The sequence below is a fragment of the Bombina bombina genome, chromosome 7 (genome assembly GCF_027579735.1).
Source record: "Bombina bombina isolate aBomBom1 chromosome 7, aBomBom1.pri, whole genome shotgun sequence".
Lineage (NCBI taxonomy): Eukaryota > Metazoa > Chordata > Amphibia > Anura > Bombinatoridae > Bombina > Bombina bombina.
In genome coordinates, this window is record NC_069505.1 from 260,764,023 (window position 1) to 260,786,498 (window position 22,476).

The following is a 22,476-nucleotide window of genomic DNA, read 5'->3' on the forward strand; positions in this document are numbered from 1 at the left end:
CATCTATAATGGTGTCTAGACTAAGAAAAAAATAGTACACTGATATTTGTGCTTTAAAAAGGACTAAAAATAAAATCCTCTAATGTATTTAAATTATTGCATTAATGTATCTCCCTATGTGTTTAGCCATCAATAAGGGGATACATTATAGCTAAAGCCCCTCTCAGGAGCCATAATGCTTTCTGCTTCTGAGCCGGACTTGGTCTGGACCAATCAAGAATGGCATATGCATGTAGATTACACTGTCCTCAGGTCTGAGTTAGCAGCATGGCTGCTCCGGGAATTTAACTATAGTTTAACCCAGGGTATACTTTGGGCAAGGCGGTCTGGGGGCAGAAGATTTCTCATTACCTAGGGCAGCACAATACAAGAGAGCTTAAACACATAGCTAGGGTGAAAAATGATACAATTAGTGCATTTAAGTCCTTTTAATACAACATAACACAGTCAGGTTTCATCACTTTCTCCATGCAAATAAATATTTTAAATTAAATGTTTACCCCTTTCCCAAAATACCAATATATAAGGAAATGATCACCTCTGTATACCGACCCACATCTCTGTAGATATCCGTATTAGAAATCTGCCCCAGAATGGAGTAGTGAGGTCTGTTAGGGAGAAGAAGCTGATAATTATTACAGACCAGTCTGCCCATGTCAGTATATCAGCCCCCCCCCCCCATGACATACTGTGGTTATAATGTGACAGGGGAGGAGCCACATGGTAATTAGGCTTGGATTTAAGCCCTCAGAAGTCATCTCTTTGGCATCCAAGGGTTAAAAAGAGTTAGCACTCCCAAACAATACCCCATGATAACATTATTACAGCTCTACAATTTTATTATGTTATTAAGCCGCTTGCAAAAATCCCAATGTGAACCATCTCTAATGCATATATAAAATAACAAATAACGACACCACTTAGATAATATAATAATATCAGAAAAATTATTTCAATGAATTGTGTCAAATATTGACACACAAAAAAAGAATAATAATAACAGTGCAAGGGTATAGTATCGCCAAAATACTGTCATACACAAAATATTACCCAGCACAGAAAACTAGAAGCAATTATTTATGAAAAATTATAAAGGTTTTATTCAAATACAAGACAATGAAAAAGTTTGTATCTAAAAATTCCTCTCACTCCAATCATCTATGCATACTATACAAAATAGATATCACCCCAGGCGTCCCTAGGGGAATCAAAAATACACTACCATCCCTATGTAGGAAAGTCTAAAAAGACAAAAAAAAAATGTTCCAGTGTCCTGTTAATATTTGTAATCCCAGGAATGAAGGTAATGTGTAAGCCGTCACAAAGCCAGTCAATGAGAAGGGTTAATAGGCACAGTCACTGTGTACACGTAAGATGAGAGAGGCCTGTAATTTTCATCATAGGTATACCTCAACTATGAGAGACAAAATGTGGAAACAAATCCAGACAGACAATCACATTGTCTGATTTGGAAAGAATTTATTTGCAAATTATGGTAGAAAATAAGTATTTGGTCAATATCAAAAGTTCATCTTAATACTTTGTTATATATCCTATGTTGGCAATGACAGAGGTCAAATGTTTTCTGTAAGTCTTCACAAGGTTGTCACACACTGTTGCTGGTATGTTGGCCCATTCCTGCATGCAGATCTCCTCTGCCACTCCAGGACCTTGAAATGCTTCTTACGAAGCCACTCCTTCATTGCCCGGGTGTTGTGTTTGGGATCATTGTCATGCTGAAAGACCCAGCCACGTTTCATCTTCAATGCCCTTGCTGATGGAAGGAGGTTTGCACTCAAAATCTCATGATACATGGCCCCATTCATTCTTTCATGTACATGGATCAGTCTTCCTGTTCCCTTTGCAGAGAAACAGCTCCAAAGCATGATGTTGCCACCCCCATGCTTCACAGTAGGTATGGTGTTCTTTGGTTGCAACTCAGCATTCTCTCTCCTCCAAAAACGACGAGTTTGTTTCTACCAAACAGTTCTACTTTGGTTTCTTCTAACCATATGACATTCTCCCAATCTGCTTCTGGATCATCCAAATGCTCTCTAGCATACTTCAGACGGGCCAAACATGTACTGGCTTAAGCAGGGGGACACGTCTGGCACTGCAGGAACTGAGTCCCTGGTGGCGTAGTGTGTTACTGATGGTAGCCTTTGTTACGTTGGTCCCATCTCTCTGCAGGCCATTCACTAAGTCCCCCCATGTGGTTCTGGGATGTTTGCTCACCGTTCTTGTGATCATTTTGACCCCACGGGTGAGATCTTGCGTGGAGCCCCAGATCGAGGGAGATTATCAGTGGTCTTGTATGTCTTCCATTTTCTAATTGTTGCTCCCACAGTTGATTTCTTCACACCAAGCTGCTTGCCTATTGCAGATTCAGTCTTCCCAGCCTGGTGCAGGTCTACAATTTTGTTTCTGGTGTCCTTCAACAGCTCTTTGGTCTTCACCATAGTGGAGTTTGGAGTGTGACTGTTTGAGGTTGTGGACAGGTGTCTTTTATACTGATAACAAGTTCAAACAGGTGCCATTAATACAGGTAATGAGTGGAGGACAGAGGAGCCTCTTAAAGAAGAAGATACAGGTCTGTGAGAGCCAGAAATCTTGCTTGTTTGTAGGTGACCAAATACTTATTTTCCAATATAATCATCCCAGAACCACATGGGGGGACTTAGTGAATGGCCTGCAGAGAGATGGGACCAACGTAACAAAGGCTACCATCAGTAACACACTACGCCACCAGGGACTCAGTTCCTGCAGTGCCAGACGTGTCCCCCTGCTTAAGCCAGTACATGTTCGGCCCATCTGAAGTATGCTAGAGAGCATTTGGATGATCCAGGAGCAGATTGGGAGAATGTCATATGGTTAGAAGAAACCAAAGTAGAACTGTTTGGTAGAAACAAACTCGTCGTTTTTGGAGGAGAGAGAATGCTGAGTTGCAACCAAAGAACACCATACCTACTGTGAAGCATGGGGGTGGCAACATCATGCTTTGGAGCTGTTTCTCTGCAAAGGGAACAGGACGACTGATCCGTGTACATGAAAGAATGAATGGGGCCATGTATCATGAGATTTTGAGTGCAAACCTCCTTCCATCAGCAAGGGCATTGAAGATGAAACGTGGCTGGGTCTTTCAGCATGACAATGATCCCAAACGCAACACCCGGGCAATGAAGGAGTGGCTTCGTAAGAAGCATTTCAAGGTCCTGGAGTGGCCTAGCCAGTCTCCAGATCTCAACCCCATAGAAAACCTTTGGAGGGAGTTGAAAGTCCGTTTTGCCCAGCGACAGCCCCAAAACATCACTGCTCTAGAGGAGATCTGCATGCAGGAATGGGCCAGCAACAGTGTGTGACAACCTTGTGAAGACTTACAGAAAACATTTGACCTCTGTCATTGCCAACATAGGATATATAACAAAGTATTGAGATGAACTTTTGATATTGACCAAATACTTATTTTCTACCATAATTTGCAAATAAATTCTTTCCAAATCAGACAATGTGATTGTCTGGATTTGTTTCCACATTTTGTCTCTCATAGTTGAGGTATACCTATGATGAAAATTACAGGCCTCTCTCATCTTCTTAAGTGGGAGAACTTGCACAATTGGTGGCTGACTAAATACTTTTTTGCCCCACTGTATGTGTGTATGTATGAATGAATGAATGTGTGTATGTATGCGTGTATGTATGTGTGTGTATGTATGCATGTATGTATGTATATATGTATGTAGTACAAAAAAGAGAAAACAGCCGGCACCCTCTCCAGTAGATAACAGGCAATCTTTATTTGTCACATATTAAAAAAGAGAACAGCCACATAAAGTCTGACATGTTTCAGCTTGGTAGCCTTAATCATAGATGTATCTGACTAAAATACACAGCTGATATTTAAAATAAATTCTGTGAGCCCATTGGGCCAGTTGAAAAAACACGTGACTAAAATAAGCACATTCATTAATTAAAACCACCCCCATTTAACCCCTATATAAATATATAGATACTGTGTATATTTAACATACGTGGAGGCTTGACATGTGTCTATTAATCCATTTGAACTCATTTGTAAATAGTGCAGAAAACACTCAAATAATTAAGTAACAATGTTATTAGTATACAAATGCATACATTTTGTCAATTCATTTCATCTATACTTTTGATGTGATCTATATATATATATATATATATATATATATATACACACACACACACATATACATATATTTACACATACTATAAAATATGTATATACTGTATAAAAAGAGCTCTTACTTAGTGGTACATACGAGGATAAATGTTCAACAACCTTCATTCTAAATTAGTGTGTATTAATGTGTATTATGATCTTAATCTACTGTTCATTTGTTTATTCATCTATCTATCTATCTATCTATCTATCTATCTATCTATCTATCCATTCAACCATCAATACTAGAGCTGGGTTGTAACTACAATACTAAATGTACAATAAGCCAAAAGTAATTGGCGACTTATATTAGTAGGAGGATGGTTATCAGTTAGTGAATAAGCAAAAAAAACAAAGTAAAACATGTGGAACAAAAAGGGGGGGTGAAAGAAAGGGGAGAAGACCAGAATTCTAAGCTTATGTTCCACTAAAGGGACCTTATCTTAGGCAAAGGGCTTTTTTCCCCCAATACTTAATTACATCATATACACTATTAAAGCCTTTGGGGACCCCTGTCCCCAAGGTGAAAATCCAAAATGCCTCTCGCTTGTGTAATAAGTTAAGACTTTCAATGACCATCCATTTAAGTGTTGCATTGTCATTGTGGTGAACAATGTCAAAATGTTTAGCTAATTCTGAGATGTGTTCTTTTTATAATCAGAAATATGTTGTCTGATCCTTTCTCTTACCTCTCGGGTAGTACAACCTAGATATTGCTTATTGTTACAGCACACCAGATCAGATAAACCACATTTCTACTCCTACAGTTTACACAGGATTTAATAGAAAATTCCTTGCCAGTAGCTGTACTCATGAAACTAGCCTTTTTGTCAATGTGGCTACAGGGTATACAGGGACAATACCCACATTTGAACATACCTCTGTTCTCTAACCAACCTGTGTGTTTTGTCCGTATCTCACTAGGTCACAGAATATTTCCAATGGTTGCCCCTCTCCTTTACGAGAAACGACATCCCTGTTCAAACAATTAACACAACTGATTGTCTGCCGTGAGCATTGGAAAGTGCCTGTGTATGATTTTGCAAATGTTCTCGTAATCAGTGGAATACTGAGCTACGAACGTAACGGGTTGTCTACCTGGTGGTGGAAGATTCTTTTTTTCTGCATCTCTTAAAAGGATGGTCCTGTCTAGGCCCTCAACCTCCCTTTTTTGTTCTCATAATGATTTATTTTTGATAGCCCCTAGCCAAGAGTCTATTAACTAGATCCTGACTCTGTTTCTCAAAATCGGTTTGGTTGGAACAGTTACTTTTTTTTTTACATATGAATTGGCCCTTCGCTATTATTAAGGTTGCACCGATACCATTTTTTAAGACCGAGTACAAGTACCAATACTTTTTTTCAAATACTCACAGATACCAATTACCAATACTTTTTTTATGTCATATGACAGTTTACCAATCACAATACAGACTAATGATTTAAGATCGCTTCTTTATAATTATGAACTGTAACTCAAAAGACATTTTGAAATAATTAAACAGTTTTATGTGTTTGTTGTCACAAAGTTCACAGAACAGGTTTTTAAAAAATATTACAATAAAATTTAATTATAATAACAACAATAAATAAAAGCTGCAGTAGTTGGGGTCTGGAAAGCTACAATTTAAAGGGGTGATTACTGGATGCAATCGGGTTGTAGGGTGCCTATATAACATAAATCTGACATTTGTATTTAATACAAAGTAATATAATTTAATTCTGAAAAAAACATTGGGGAAGGAGTGTCCCAGTAATTCCCTTCAAGAAAAATGGTGCATTTGCATTCTACTGACTCAACAGAAAATAGGGCTGGTCTTCATATTTTTCCAGGGCTGCTTTTTATTCCCAGTCCAGCCCTGGCTAAGGATGTTCCTCAAAATTAGCAGTATAACAGGCAATCTAGCAATTAAAATAATTTTCAAAAGTTAGTGGCAAGTTCTTATTAAGAAACAGAAGCGTCTGACGCTAAGCTGAATAGTCTTTCACTTTTCACACTACTGCATGGGGCAGAAATATATTTTTGGTCCATTTTAGCCAGAGCTGGAAATCTCAATTTATTAACTGCTCAGTATTTCAGGGGTTTGTTTGAATGAGGTAGAGTAATCTCTCCCAGGTAGGCTTCCAGCTGTATAGTGGCAGCTTTTGGAGCACTGCTCTCAAACGTATAATAATACAAATAACAGCAACTTGAATTGGCAGAACAGAAGTGAACACTTTTTGTTTAAGTCTTCACTCCAGCTTAAAATGAAATGGGAACATGCAGTTTGAAAAATGCCACAAGATGTCGTATGGGTAGGAAGTGGAGGTATCAGTTTAAAGGGACATTAAACCCAACATTTCTTCTGTTAAGTGTGATCAGTCCACGGGTCATCATTACTTCTGGGATATTACTCCTCCCCAACAGGAAGTGCAAGAGGATTCACCCAGCAGAGCTGCATATAGCTCCTCCCCTCTACGTCACTCCCAGTCATTCTCTTGCACCCAACGACTAGATAGGATGTGTGAGAGGACTATGGTGATTATACTTCGTTTTATATCTTCAATCAAAAGTTTGTTATTTTAAAATAGCACCGGAGTGTGTTATTATCTCTCTGGCAGAGTTTGAAGAAGAATCTACCAGAGTTTTTGTTATGATTTTAGCCGGAGTAGTTAAGATCATATTGCTGTTTCTCGGCCATCTGAGGAGAGGTAAACTTCAGATCAGGGGACAGCGGGCAGATGAATCTGCATAGAGGTATGTAGCAGTTTTTATTTTCTGACAATGGAATTGATGAGAAAATCCTGCCATACCGATATAATGTCATGTATGTATACTTTACACTTCAGTATTCTGGGGAATGGTACTTCACTAGAATTACACTGTAAGAAATACATAAAGCTGTTTAATAACTAGAGATTATGTTTAACGTTTTTGCTGGAATGTAAAATCGTTTTCATTTGCTGAGGTACTGAGTGAATAAATGTTTGGGCACTATTTTTCCACTTGGCAGTTTGCTTAATCTGTTTTCTGACAGTTTCTGTTCTCCCTCACTGCTGTGTGTGAGGGGGAGGGGCCGTTTTTTTGGCGCTTTTACTACGCATCAAATATTTCAGTCAGCAACTCATTGTGTTCCCTGCATGATCCGGTTCATCTCTACAGAGCTCAGGGGTCTTCAAAACTTATTTTGAGGGAGGTAATTTCTCTCAGCAGAGCTGTGAGAATTATAGTTTGACTGAGATAAAAAACGTTTATTCTGTAATTTGTTTCCTGCTTTCAGAATTTGTTATCTTTGCTAATGGGATTAAACCTTTGCTAAAGTTGTGTTGTTTACAAGGATTGAGGCTATAACTGTTTCAATTTATTAATTTTCAACTGTCATAGATCTTCTGTGCTTCTTAAAGGCACAGTACGTTTTAATATTATTCTAATTGAATTGTATTTCCAAGTTGCAAGTTTATTTGCTAGTGTGTTAAACATGTCTGATTTAGAGGATGATACCTGTGTCATTTGTTGCAATGCCAAAGTGGAGCCCAATAGAAATTTATGTACTAACTGTATTGATGCTACTTTAAATAAAAGTCAATCTGTACAAATTGAACAAATTTCACCAAACAACGAGGGGAGAGTTATGCCGACTAACTCGCCTCACGTGTCAGTACCTACATCTCCCGCTCAGAGGGAGGTGCGTGATATTGTAGCGCCGAGTACATCTGGGCGGCCATTACAAATCACATTACAGGATATGGCTACTGTTATGACTGAGGTTTTGGCTAAATTACCAGAACTAAGAGGTAAGCGTGATCACTCTGGGGTGAGAACAGAGTGCGCTGATAATATTAGGGCCATGTCAGACACTGCGTCACAGGTGGCAGAACATGAGGACGGAGAACTTCATTCTGTGGGTGACGGTTCTGATCCAAACAGACTGGATTCAGATATTTCAAATTTTAAATTTAAACTGGAAAACCTCCGTGTATTACTAGGGGAGGTGTTAGCGGCTCTGAATGATTGTAACACAGTTGCAATACCAGAGAAAATGTGTAGGTTGGATAAATATTTTGCGGTACCGACGAGTACTGAGGTTTTTCCTATACCTAAGAGACTTACTGAAATTGTTACTAAGGAGTGGGATAGACCCGGTGTGCCGTTCTCACCCCCTCCGATATTTAGAAAAATGTTTCCAATAGACGCCACCACAAGGGACTTATGGCAAACGGTCCCTAAGGTGGAGGGAGCAGTTTCTACCTTAGCTAAGCGTACCACTATCCCGGTGGAGGATAGCTGTGCTTTTTCAGATCCAATGGATAAAAAGTTAGAGGGTTACCTTAAGAAAATGTTTGTTCAACAAGGTTTTATATTGCAACCCCTTGCATGCATTGCGCCGATTACGGCTGCAGCGGCATTCTGGATTGAGTCTCTGGAAGAGAACATTGGTTCAGCTACTCTGGACGACATTACGGACAGGCTTAGAGTCCTTAAACTAGCTAATTCATTCATTTCGGAGGCCGTAGTACATCTTACTAAACTTACGGCGAAGAATTCAGGATTCGCCATTCAGGCACGCAGGGCGCTGTGGCTAAAATCCTGGTCAGCTGATGTTACTTCTAAGTCTAAATTGCTTAATATACCTTTCAAAGGGCAGACCTTATTCGGGCCCGGGTTGAAAGAGATTATCGCTGACATTACAGGAGGTAAAGGCCATGCCCTGCCTCAGGACAAAGCCAAAGCCAAGACTAGACAGTCTAATTTGCGTTCCTTTCGTAATTTCAAAGCAGGAGCAGCATCAACTTCCTCTGCACCAAAACAGGAAGGAGCTGTTGCTCGCTACAGACAAGGCTGGAAACCTAACCAGTCCTGGAACAAGGGCAAGCAGACTAGGAAACCTGCTGCTGCCCCTAAAACAGCATGAATTGAGGGCCCCCGATCCGGGATCGGATCTAGTGGGGGGCAGACTTTCTCTCTTCGCCCAGGCTTGGGCAAGAGATGTTCAGGATCCCTGGGCGCTAGAGATAATATCTCAGGGATACCTTCTGGACTTCAAATACTCTCCTCCAAGAGAGAGATTTCATCTGTCAAGATTGTCAACAATCCAGACAAAGAAAGAGGCGTTTCTACGCTGCGTACAAGAGCTCTTGTTAATGGGAGTAATCCATCCAGTTCCACGATCGGAACAGAGACAGGGGTTTTACTCAAATCTGTTTGTGGTTCCCAAAAAAGAGGGAACTTTCAGACCAATCCTGGACTTAAAGATCCTAAACAAATTCCTAAGAGTTCCATCGTTCAAGATGGAGACTATTCGGACAATTTTACCTATGATCCAAGAGGGTCAGTACATGACCACTGTAGATTTAAAAGATGCTTACCTTCACATACCGATTCACAAAGATCATTATCGGTACCTAAGGTTTGCCTTCCTAGACAGGCATTACCAGTTTGTGGCTCTTCCATTCGGATTGGCTACAGCTCCAAGAATCTTCACAAAGTTTCTGGGTGCTCTTCTAGCGGTACTAAGACCGCGGGGAATCTCGGTAGCTCCATACCTAGACGACATTCTGATTCAAGCTTCAAGCTTTCAAACTGCCAAGTCTCATACAGAGTTAGTGCTGGCATTTCTAAGGTCACATGGATGGAAGGTGAACGAAAAGAAAAGTTCACTCGTTCCACTCACAAGAGTTCCCTTCCTGGGGACTCTTATAGATTCTGTAGAAATGAAGATTTACCTGACAGAGGACAGGCTAACAAGACTTCAAAGTGCTTGCCGCACCCTTCATTCCATTCAACACCCGTCAGTGGCTCAATGCATGGAGGTAATCGGCTTAATGGTAGCGGCAATGGACATAGTACCCTTTGCACGCTTACACCTCAGACCACTGCAACTGTGCATGCTAAGTCAGTGGAATGGGGATTACTCAGACTTATCCCCTTCTCTGAATCTGGATCAAGAGACCAGAAATTCTCTTCTATGGTGGCTTTCTCGGCCACATCTGTCCAGGGGGATGCCATTCAGCAGACCAGACTGGACAATTGTAACAACAGACGCCAGCCTTCTAGGTTGGGGTGCCGTCTGGAATTCTCTGAAGGCTCAGGGACAATGGAGTCAGGAGGAGAGTCTCCTGCCAATAAACATTCTGGAATTGAGAGCAGTTCTCAATGCCCTCCTGGCTTGGCCCCAGTTGACAACTCTGGGGTTCATCAGGTTTCAGTCGGACAACATCACGACTGTAGCTTACATCAACCATCAGGGAGGGACAAGAAGCTCCCTAGCTATGATGGAAGTATCAAAGATAATTCGCTGGGCAGAGTCTCACTCTTGCCACCTGTCAGCAATCCACATCCCGGGAGTGGAGAACTGGGAGGCGGATTTCTTAAGTCGTCAGACTTTTCATCCGGGGGAGTGGGAACTTCATCCGGAGGTCTTTGCCCAAATACTTCGACGTTGGGGCAAACCAGAGATAGATCTCATGGCGTCTCGACAGAACGCCAAGCTTCCTCGTTACGGGTCCAGATCCAGGGATCCAGGAGCAGTCCTGATAGATGCTCTGACAGCACCTTGGGACTTCAGGATGGCTTACGTGTTTCCACCCTTCCCGTTGCTTCCTCGATTGATTGCCAGAATCAAACAAGAGAGAGCATCAGTGATTCTAATAGCACCTGCGTGGCCACGCAGGACTTGGTATGCAGACCTGGTGGACATGTCATCCTGTCCACCTTGGTCTCTACCTCTGAAACAGGACCTTCTGATACAGGGTCCCTTCAAACATCAAAATCTAACTTCTCTGAAGCTGACTGCTTGGAAATTGAACGCTTGATTTTATCAAGACGTGGGTTTTCTGAGTCAGTTATTGATACCTTAATACAGGCTAGGAAACCTGTTACCAGAAAGATTTACCATAAGATATGGCGTAAATACCTATATTGGTGTGAATCCAAAGGTTACTCTTGGAGTAAGGTTAGGATTCCTAGGATATTGTCTTTTCTACAAGAAGGTTTAGAAAAGGGTTTATCTGCTAGTTCATTAAAGGGACAGATCTCAGCTCTGTCCATTCTGTTACACAAACGTCTGTCAGAAGTTCCTGACGTCCAGGCTTTTTGTCAGGCTTTGGCCAGGATTAAGCCTGTGTTTAAAACTGTTGCTCCACCATGGAGTTTAAACCTTGTTCTTAATGTTTTACAGGGCGTTCCGTTTGAACCCCTTCATTCCATTGATATAAAGTTGTTATCTTGGAAAGTTCTATTTTTAATGGCTATTTCCTCGGCTCGAAGAGTCTCTGAATTATCAGCCTTACATTGTGATTCTCCTTATTTGATTTTTCATTCGGATAAGGTAGTCCTGCGTACTAAACCTGGGTTCTTACCTAAGGTAGTTACTAACAGGAATATCAATCAAGAGATTGTTGTTCCTTCTTTATGCCCAAATCCTTCTTCAAAGAAGGAACGTCTACTGCACAACCTGGATGTAGTCCGTGCTCTAAAATTTTACTTACAGGCAACTAAGGAATTTCGACAAACGTCTTCTCTGTTTGTCATTTACTCTGGGCAGAGGAGAGGTCAAAAAGCTTCCGCTACCTCTCTTTCTTTTTGGCTTCGTAGCATAATTCGTTTAGCTTATGAGACTGCTGGACAGCAGCCTCCTGAAAGAATTACAGCTCATTCTACTAGAGCTGTGGCTTCCACTTGGGCCTTCAAGAATGAGGCCTCTGTTGAACAGATTTGCAAGGCTGCAACTTGGTCTTCGCTCCATACTTTTTCCAAATTTTACAAATTTGACACTTTTGCTTCATCGGAGGCTATTTTAGGGAGAAAGGTTCTTCAGGCAGTGGTTCCTTCTGTATAAAGAGCCTGCCTATCCCTCCCGTCATCCGTGTACTTTTGCTTTGGTATTGGTATCCCAGAAGTAATGATGACCCGTGGACTGATCACACTTAACAGAAGAAAACATAATTTATGCTTACCTGATAAATTCCTTTCTTCTGTAGTGTGATCAGTCCACGGCCCGCCCTGTTTTTAAGGCAGGTAAATATTTTTTAATTTATACTCCAGTCACCACTTCACCCTTGGCTTTTCCTTTCTCGTTGGTCCTTGGTCGAATGACTGGGAGTGACGTAGAGGGGAGGAGCTATATGCAGCTCTGCTGGGTGAATCCTCTTGCACTTCCTGTTGGGGAGGAGTAATATCCCAGAAGTAATGATGACCCGTGGACTGATCACACTACAGAAGAAAGGAATTTATCAGGCAAGCATAAATTATGTTTTTTCTTTCATGATTCAGATAGAGAATGCAATTTTAACCCTTTAATGACCACAGCACTTTTCCATTTTCTGTCCGTTTGGGACCAAGGCTATTTTTACATTTCTGCGGTGTTTGTGTTTAGCTGTAATTTTCCTCTTACTCATTTACTGTACCCACACATATTATATACCGTTTTTCTCGCCATTAAATGGACTTTCTAAAAATACCATTATTTTCATCATATCTTATAACTTACTATAAAAAATTTTATAAAATATGAGGAAAAAATTAAAAAAAAACACACTTTTTCTAACTTTGACCCCCAAAATCTGTTACACATCTACAACCACCAAAAAACACCCATGCTAAATAGTTTCTAAAATTTGTCCTGAGTTTAGAAATACCCAATGTTTACATCTTCTTTGCTTTTTTTGTAAGTTATAGGGCCATAAATACAAGTAGCACTTTGCTATTTCCAAACCATTATTTTTCAAAATTAGCGCTAGTTACATTAGAACACTAATATCTTTCAGGAATCTCTGAATATCCATTGACATGTATATATTTTTTTTTAGTAGACATCCCAAAGTATTGATCTAGGCCCATTTTGGTATATTTCATGCCACCATTTCACCGCCAAATGCGATTAAATACAAAAAATTGTTCACTTTTTCACAAACTTTTGGTTTCTCACTGAAATTATTTACAAACAGCTTGTGCAATTATGGCATAAATGGTTGTAAATGCTTCTCTGGGATCCCCTTTGTTCAGAAATAGCAGACATATATGGCTTTGGCGTTGCTTTTTGGTAATTAGAAGGCTGCTAAATGCCACTGCGCACTACACGTGTATTATGCCCAGCAGTGAAGGGGTTAATTAGGGAGCATGTAGGGAGCTTTTAGGGGTAATTTTAGCTTTAGTGTAGTGTAGTAGACAACCCCAAGTATTGATCTAGGCCAATTTTGGTATATTTCATGCCACCATTTCACCGCCAAATGCGATCAAATAAAAAAAACACACATTGTATTATGGTGTTCTTCCTTGTTCATATTGTCAATCTCTTTGTATCATTGATTCTTAATAAAATACTTTTGAAAAAAAAAAAAAAAAAAACACGTTAAATTTTTCACAATTTTAGGTTTCTCACTGAAATCATTTACAAACAGCTTGTGCAATTATGGCACAAATGGTTGTAAATGCTTCTCTGGGATCCCCTTTGTTCAGAAATAGCAGACATATATGGCTTTGGCGTTGCTTTTTGGTAATTAGAAGGCCGCCAAATGCCGCTGCGCATCACACGTGTATTATGGCTAGCAGTGATGGGGTTAATTATGTAGCTTGTAGGGAGCTTGCAGGGTTAATTTTAGCTTTAGTGTAGAGCTCAGCCTCCCACCTAAAACATCAGACCCCCTGATCCCTCCCAAACAGCTCTCTTCCCTCCCCCACCCCACAATTGGCCCTGCCATCTTAAGTACTGGCAGAAACTCTGCCAGTACTAAAATAAAAGCTATATTTGGGGGGGGGGGGGGTTGTTTTTTTATAGCATATTTACATATGCTGCTGTATAGGATCCCCCCTTAGCCCCCAACCTCACTGATCCCCCACCAAACAGCTTTCTAACCCTCCCCCTCTGCCTTAATGGGCGCCATCTTGGGTACTGGCAGCTGTCTGCCAGTACCCAGTTTAGTAAAAAAAAGTATGTTTTGTTTTTTTTATTGCCCTTTTCTGTAGTGTAGCTTTCCCCCCCCCCCACCCCTTCCAGAACCCTTAGTGATCATTGAATGTTTTTTGAATATATGTTTTTTTTTAACTTTTATTAACTTTTTTCTCTGCAGCGTAGTGGTTCCCTCCCGCTCCTGCCCGCCGTGCGCTCCCGTCTGTCCCGCCCCCCTCCACTCCACTCGGCACATCGATGGCCGCCCACCCGCCTCCCAGACTTGCTCCCACCCACCAACGATACCGGCCACCGATGTCCGGTGCAGAGAGGGCCACAGAGTGGCTCTCTCTGCATCGGATGGCCAAGGGGGGTTATTGCAGGATGCCTCCATATCGATATGCATGGGTATGTATGTATGTATGCATGAGTATGTATGTATGCATGGGTATGTATGCATGCATGGGTATGTATGTATGTATGTATGCATGCATGAGTATGTATGTATGTATGTATGCATGCATGGGTATGTATGCATGCATGGGTATGTATGTATGTATGTATGCATGAGTATGTATGTATGCATGCATACATCGGTATGTATGTATGTATGTATGTATGTATGTATGTATGTATGTATGTGTGTATATATAGAAGCTGAATGAAAAGATGAAAATCTATAGAAAAAAATACCTCTAAATCTTGTCAACTTATCAGAGAATTCTATAGGACTTATATTAAAATGAAATTTCTTAATGAAAGTGCTAGACAAAGCAAAATTATACTTGCATTATACAGTTAGAACAGGTCATTTTAAGATGTGCTTAAATTCACTTCTGTTTTCAAATGTACTTTCTTTGTTTAGTATAGTTAGTTATAAAGAATATGTACATATCCTTCACTACTGGGAACTGGCTGGTGAGTGTGGCTACACACATTTGCCTCTTGTCGTTGGCTCACCAGATATGTTCAGCTAGCTCACAGTAGTGCATTTCTGCTCTGGTGCAGGCCCTTTTGCAGGGGTTAAACACACAGTTATATGTAAGCAATAGTGCAATAAAAATGCCCTAATGCACTTTTATATACCTTTAAATAGAAGCAAGAAATCTACCATCAAGATTAGAGATTTAACCAGAGACAAAAAAAAAATAAAGTATTAACAAAAAACAGTTTCAAAAGATAAATAACTAAATAGGAAAAAGAGATAAATCTGTATCTGATAGTTATATGGACACAAAACTCAATGTTTTTCTTTCACGATTCAGATAGAGCAGCAATTTTAAATTACTTTCCAATTTATTTCTATTATCCATATGTTTCGTTTTCTTTGTATCCTTTGTTGGAAAGTATACCTAGGTAGGCTCAGAGGCTGCTGATTGGTGGCTGCACATATGCCTCGTCATTGGCTTTTAGCTAGCTCCCAGTAGTGCATTACTGCACCTTCAACAAAGGATACCAAGAGAATGAAGCAAATTAGATAATATAAGTAAATTGGAAAGGTTTTGCATGTTCTAACTTAATCATGAAAGAAAAATGTGGAATTTCATGTCCCTTTAAGCATTTCTTCAATATGTATCGGTTATCTTTTTCAGACATTCTCATATTTTTAATTGGTTATGAAACTACCAAATATGGATTAAACTTTTTATCTTTCCAAATTGTTAGAGAGAAAATCACTTCCAAAAGAATATTTAGGAAGGGCTCAGTTTCTTTACAATGATGAATTCATTATATGTTTAGTGACTTTAACATTTGAGTGATCTTTACACATTCTTAATGAAGTTAGTTTACACAGTGACTGTAGGAGATACTCACAGTTGTGTTCTGAAGATAACTGTAAGGAGTGAAAATGCCACAGAGACAGCTAGACCCAAGTCCAGATTTAGAAGTATTGTAGCCCAGAATGTGACCAACCATACCAGCTGCAGGATCCAAAGGACATTTGTTAGACACAGGCACATAATAAACACACAACAGTTCACTTCCTGCAGGGACTATTATGTGCACAATATACCTATAAAAGATTGTGACACCAGCATCTAAATACAGCTACACTATACATCTTGTTATAACAAGAAGGGCTAAACACTTGCTAGTAAAAGTGTTATGGGTACTCTAAGGTCCATTACAATCAGGAAGGTGCCTGCTGCTTACAATATTTTGTTTATTTTTTGCTATTATATTATTTAAGGTCTGAAATCTCATCTGGGCATATAACTGGTATAATATATGCTTTAAAAGGTCCATGCAGCTGTTCTGACATATCACCAGGACATATTGCTGGCAATAAGGGGGTACAAGAGTCATATATCTAATCTGCATGTTTATTTGCTTATAGTAGGGCATGCATCTGATCTGAGGCCTCACATAGTCTTCCAGATGACATAATGGGACTGCAGTGGCCATGCCTCTTATCTGAGGTCTCACTTTACCGGGCATAATAGGAGCTGCAGGGGCATGCATCTCATCTGAGGTCTCACTTAGGTTATAAGCAGGTATAATAGGAGCTGCAGGGGGCATGCATCTCATCTGAGGTGTCACATAGGATATTAGCAGGTATAATAGGAGCTGCAGGGGGCATGCATCTCATCTGAGGTCTCACTTAGGCTATTAGCAGGTATAATAGGAGCTGTAGGGAGCATGCATCTCATCTAAGGTCTCACTTAGGCTAAAATCAGGTATAATAAAAGTTGCAGGGGACATGCATCTCACCTGAGGTCTCACACTATTAGCAGATATAATAGGAGCTGCAGGGAGCATGCATCTCATCTGAGGTCTCCGGCTATTAGCAGGTATAATAGGAGCTGCAGGGGGCATGCATCTCATCTGAGGTGTCACATAGGATATTAGCAGATATAATAGGAGCTGCAGGGGGCATGCATCTCATCTGAGGTCTCACATAGGATATTAGCAGGTATAATAGGAGCTACAGGGGGCATGCATCTCATCTGAGGTCTCACTTAGGCTATTAGCAGGTATAATAGGAGCTGTAGGGAGCATGCATCTCATCTAAGGTCTCACTTAGGCTAAAATCAGGTATAATAAAAGTTGCAGGGGACATGCATCTCACCTGAGGTCTCACACTATTAGCAGATATAATAGGAGCTGCAGGGAGCATGCATCTCATCTGAGGTCTCACTTAGGCTATTAGCAGGTATAATAGGAGCTGTAGGGAGCATGCATCTCATCTAAGGTCTCACTTAGGCTAAAATCAGGTATAATCAAAGTTGCAGGGGACATGCATCTCACCTGAGGTCTCACACTATTAGCAGATATAATAGGAGCTGCAGGGAGCATGCATCTCATCTGAGGTCTCACTTAGGCTATTAGCAGGTATAATAGGAGCTGTAGGGAGCATGCATCTCATCTAAGGTCTCACTTAGGCTAAAATCAGGTATAATAAAAGTTGCAGGGGACATGCATCTCACCTGAGGTCTCACACTATTAGCAGATATAATAGGAGCTGCAGGGAGCATGCATCTCATCTGAGGTCTCCGGCTATTAGCAGGTATAATGGGAGCTGCAGTGGGCATGCATCTCATCTGAGGTCTCACATAGGCTATTATCAGACAGCCCGGAATGTGACCACCCATATCAGCTGCATAAACTAAAGGGGCATTTGTTAGACACAGGCACATACTAAACACACAACATCTCACTTCCTGCAGGGACTATTATGTGCACAATATACCTATACAAGATTGTGACACCAGCATCTAAATACAGCTACACTGTACATCTTCTTGTCATACCAAGGAGGGCTAAACACTTGCTGGTTAATGTGTTATGGATACTCTAAGGTCCATTACAATCAGGAAGGTATCTGCTGCCTACAATATTTTGTTTATTTTTTGTTATATTATATTAAAGGTCTGAAATCTCATCTGAGCATATAACTGGTATAATGTGTGTTTTATAAGGTCCATGCAGCTGTTCTGACATATCACCAGGACATATTGCTGGCATTAAGGGGGTACAAGTGTCATATCTGATCTGCATGTTTATTTACTCATAGTAGTGCATGTATCTGATCTGAGGCCTCACATAGTCTTCCAGATGACATAATGGGACTGCAGTGGCCATGCCTCTTATCTGAGGTCTCACTTTAGCGGGTATAATAAGAGCTGCAGGGGGCACGCATCTCATCTGAGGTCTCACATAGGATATTAGCAGGTATAACAGGAGCTGCAGGGGGCATGCATCTCATCTGAGGTCTCAGGATATTAGCATGTATAATGGGAGCTGCAGGGGGCATGCATCTCATGTCTCACATAGGCTATTATTAGGTATAATAGGAGCTGCAGGGGGCTTGCATCTCATCTGAGGTATCACATAGGCTATTAGCAGGTATAATATGAGCTGCAGGGGGCATGCATCTCATCTGAGGTCTCACATATACTATTAGCAGGTATAATATAAGCTGCAGAGAGCATGCATCTCATCTGAGGTCTCACATTGGCTATTGGCAGGTATAATAGGAGCTGCAGGGGGCATGCATCTCATCTAAAGTCTCACATACGCTATTAGCAGGTATAATAGGAGCTACAGGGGGCATGCATGTCATCGGAGGTCTCACATTGGCTATTAGCAGGAATAATGGGAGCTGCAGGGCCATGCATCTCGTCTGAGGTCTCACATTGGCTATTAGCAGGTATAATAGGAGCTGCAGGGGGCATGCCTATCATCTGAGGTCTCACATAGGCTATTGACAGGTATAATAGGAGCTGCAGGGGGCATGCATCTCATCTGAGGTCTCACAAAGGCTATTAGCAGGTATAATGGGAGCTGCAGGGAACATGCATAGGATGTGAAGTTTCAATTGGGCATAAAACTGCAAACATGTGTCTCTATTTGGCACATAAATAAATATTCCTCACCGTACATGCTATTGTTACTAGTTATTACTGAGTTGCACGCATGTTAGACCAAAAATGCTTTCTTGCACTGGGTCCCATTGCTTCTATCACTTCAGTAACCTTTAGCTGCAGTAAAGATATATTTTGTGGAGCAATAGTCTCTGCTTACTATAGACTGGTTAATAGTTTTTTGTTAGTATAAATACATCTGCAAAGGTAAAGAAAACACAACATATAAAGTGTGCCAAAAAGCCCTGCGCCAGCCACAATACAACCCTTACTACAGATGGCGAATCATTACCAGGTCAACACGATTTGTTCTCCATAGTGTGAACACATCTGTAAACTGCTTGAAGATTCCCTTTAGGTTCACCACAACCACAGCAGACAGAATTGTCTGGGAAAAGATCAAAGACCATAAATAAAACAAGATTGTTATATCTAGAAGCAGCACTTACTGATGATTTAACAGGAAAGGACATTAGTAGACTATAAATTCAGATATGGCAAACAACTAATTAGATATAATGATACGTAAAGAGCTGGTGCATTGTAGTGCGATGAACACCCTTTGTTAAATTAAACAGATAACTGGAAACATCTGAGATGAAGTATAAATGATTGAGCTGAACAGACTGCACGTGTGTTTGTATTGAGCCCTAGTAAGGGGATATTTTAAAAACAGATTTATTCATAAGTGTTTGTTTAAAGGGACATAACTCAAAATGTAATTCTGTATAAAAGGGCAAGATTACGAGTTAGCGTTAACAGCCTAGAAATAATAACGGTCATTTGTTTCTTTCAGATGATCTCACAAACCAACAGCTCAGAGACACAATCTATGGGCTAGATTCGAGTGAAGAGAAAAATGTATGCTTCCGTGAATGCTTTATCTAAAATTTATTTTCCATCACGCACCCAGTTGTGCACGTATTACAGGTCACAAGTAAAACATTTGCGCTTTCACGGTCGCATCTTTAAACATAAAAAAAATACTTTGTGAAGTTGCAAATGCAGAATCGCATCTCCCCCCCCCCCCATAGACTTATGGAGCCTCATTTTGAACAAAAAATAAATAAATAACAACCACCAGCTTGCACAAACACGAGCGCAGGATTACAATGATATGTATATATTTCTATAAATACATATCTACACATATAAATACATATTTACATATGTATAGAAATACATATATATATATATATATATACGCGAAGAGAGAGGGTTGTGGGTAGTTGCGCCACAATTAGAGCAGTAGTAGTTGTACAATGAAATGCTCTATGAGGATGTCCAATGCCTGCTGCTATTAGTAATGTCTCATTCCTCCTAGGTGAGACTAGAAAATGGTGAAAGGTAGAATCGGGTGTGTTCTAATAGCGCTTGCAGAAGAAGTTCCTCATAAGCAAGTAGGGGGGAGGGAAACAGAAATGGGAATATCCCCAGATGAGTATTGAGTTATTGAGATGAAAATAAATAATAGTAAATGCTCACCTGTTGGATCACAGGGACCAGCGATCAGCGACGAGTGGACATGGATGGTGTGTATTAAAACACATATAAGGGAGACAGGAGAATATGCACCCAAAAAGATATATATGTATATATATAAAAAATGATATGTGGATAGATGATGATAATTATAAATATACAGGACCAAGAGACAACCACATAGTTACTGTGGGAACAGTTACTGTGGAAACGGAGGCCACTTGTGGGAATTTCCAGTTCTTACCACACTGTATATGTGGACAGAGGCTATTGCTTCTTCCAAAAATTATTATAAATTTTTGGAAGAAGCAATAGCCTCTGTCCACATATACAGTGTGGTAAGAACTGGAAATTCCCACAAGTGGCCTCCGTTTCCACAGTAACCGTTCCCACAGTAACTATGTGGTTTTCTCTTGGTCCTGTATATTTATAATTATCATCATCTATCCACATATCATTTTTTATATATATACATATATATCTTTTTGGGTGCATATTCTCCTGTCTCCCTTATATGTGTTTTAATACACACCATCCATGTCCACTCGTCGCTGATCGCTGGTCCCTGTGATCCAACAGGTGAGCATTTAATATTATTTATTTTCATCTCAATAACTCAATACTCATCTGGGGATAATCCCATTTCTGTTTCCCTCCCCCCTACTTGCTTATGAGGAACATCTTCTGCAAGCGCTATTAGAACACACCCGATTCTACCTTTCACTATATATATATATATATATATATATATATACACATACACACATAAACACATACATACACACACACACATATATACATACTGTACATGTGTTGCTTTTTTAAAAAAAATATTTTTTATTAGTGTTATTATAAGCTATATTTTTTAATGTATTTTTGAAGAGTTTTGGGACACTTTTTTAAATCGCGTAACAGTTAACCAGAGCTCTGAAGTCGCGTTAATCATCCTAGCGTAAATCACGATTGCACTCGCATTTACTTCCAACTTGCAATACAGGCAGAATTTTACTTGCGCTCAAACGGCCACAAAATCCCAATATAGCTCGCGCGCAAAAGATAGGGCTAGATTATCAGTGGCACGCTATGTGTTAAAACTTCCAGCCTTAGGAAGTACGATAAAAAGCAGAGCAAACATCTATCTAAAAATGACTGTTCATGATTTAATAGTCTACAGTTCGCTCGAGCCTATTGCGCAAGTTTATACATAGTACCAGAAATTAAACATGTGCATGGGTAAAATATAAAAGACTTGCTTTGGGTTTTTTTAAACGTTCAGTTCAGCCGAATTTTGTTCATGCAGTGACTCAGTTTGGACAAATATTAAATTCTGATTTGTTACCGTTATTTCCAATGGGAATAGCTAATATACAGCTAGATTATGAGTTTTCAGCGCTATAGGGAAATTAACGACCGCCACAAAAGCGGTGTTATTTCACCTCCCTATAGCGCTGCTATCGGCGATATGGTGGCGTTGAGCTCCATACCGCACCAAAATACAAGCGCAACGTACTCGTACGTACCCGCCACACCCGCTCCCTCCCACTGACTGATCCTTTCTTAAGGCCAGGTATGTTTGTCCTCGCGCAGTCGTTACTGCGCATGACAGCTTCGGACAAACATACCTATCCTTTTACATTATAGAATTATGACAGTCTTGTTGTCTGCAACAATTATAGCAAACAAGATATTAATTTGTATTAAAAATGGTTGGACCTGTATAATATGTTATTCTATAGAGATTTCTAACAGAAATGTCTCGTAAGTACGAGGCGTTTATTATCCCTTTAATTTTATTACATAGAAGATAAAAATATATGCTACAACTTCACATACCTATGCATATTAGGCATACATAAATATGGTGGGAATATAACGTATGCAGTTTGTTTAGTCATATGCAGAAGGTTTACATGACAAATAAGGCAACAATAGATTTGTAATTTCATTCTAGATTTGAACTCACTTTTGGTAGAGTCTCAAACAGCTCTCCAGCTTTAAGAATAATGACCAGGATGACTAAGGAGGACACTGCACCTGCCACCTGAATGACAAGACAAGGCTAAATTAGTGC

General features: G+C 40.1%; 1 protein-coding gene across 1 annotated transcript in view; it reads right to left on the reverse strand.

Annotated features, from left to right (window-relative positions):
- The window catches only part of CELSR3 (cadherin EGF LAG seven-pass G-type receptor 3), a 649,278-nt gene that overhangs the window by 12,298 nt on the left and 614,504 nt on the right, over positions 1-22,476 (reverse strand). Inside the window, 4 exon segments of the mRNA XM_053689358.1 lie at positions 539-608; positions 15,874-15,980; positions 19,216-19,311; positions 22,369-22,446. Coding sequence (XP_053545333.1) covers positions 539-608; positions 15,874-15,980; positions 19,216-19,311; positions 22,369-22,446 — 351 coding nt within the window.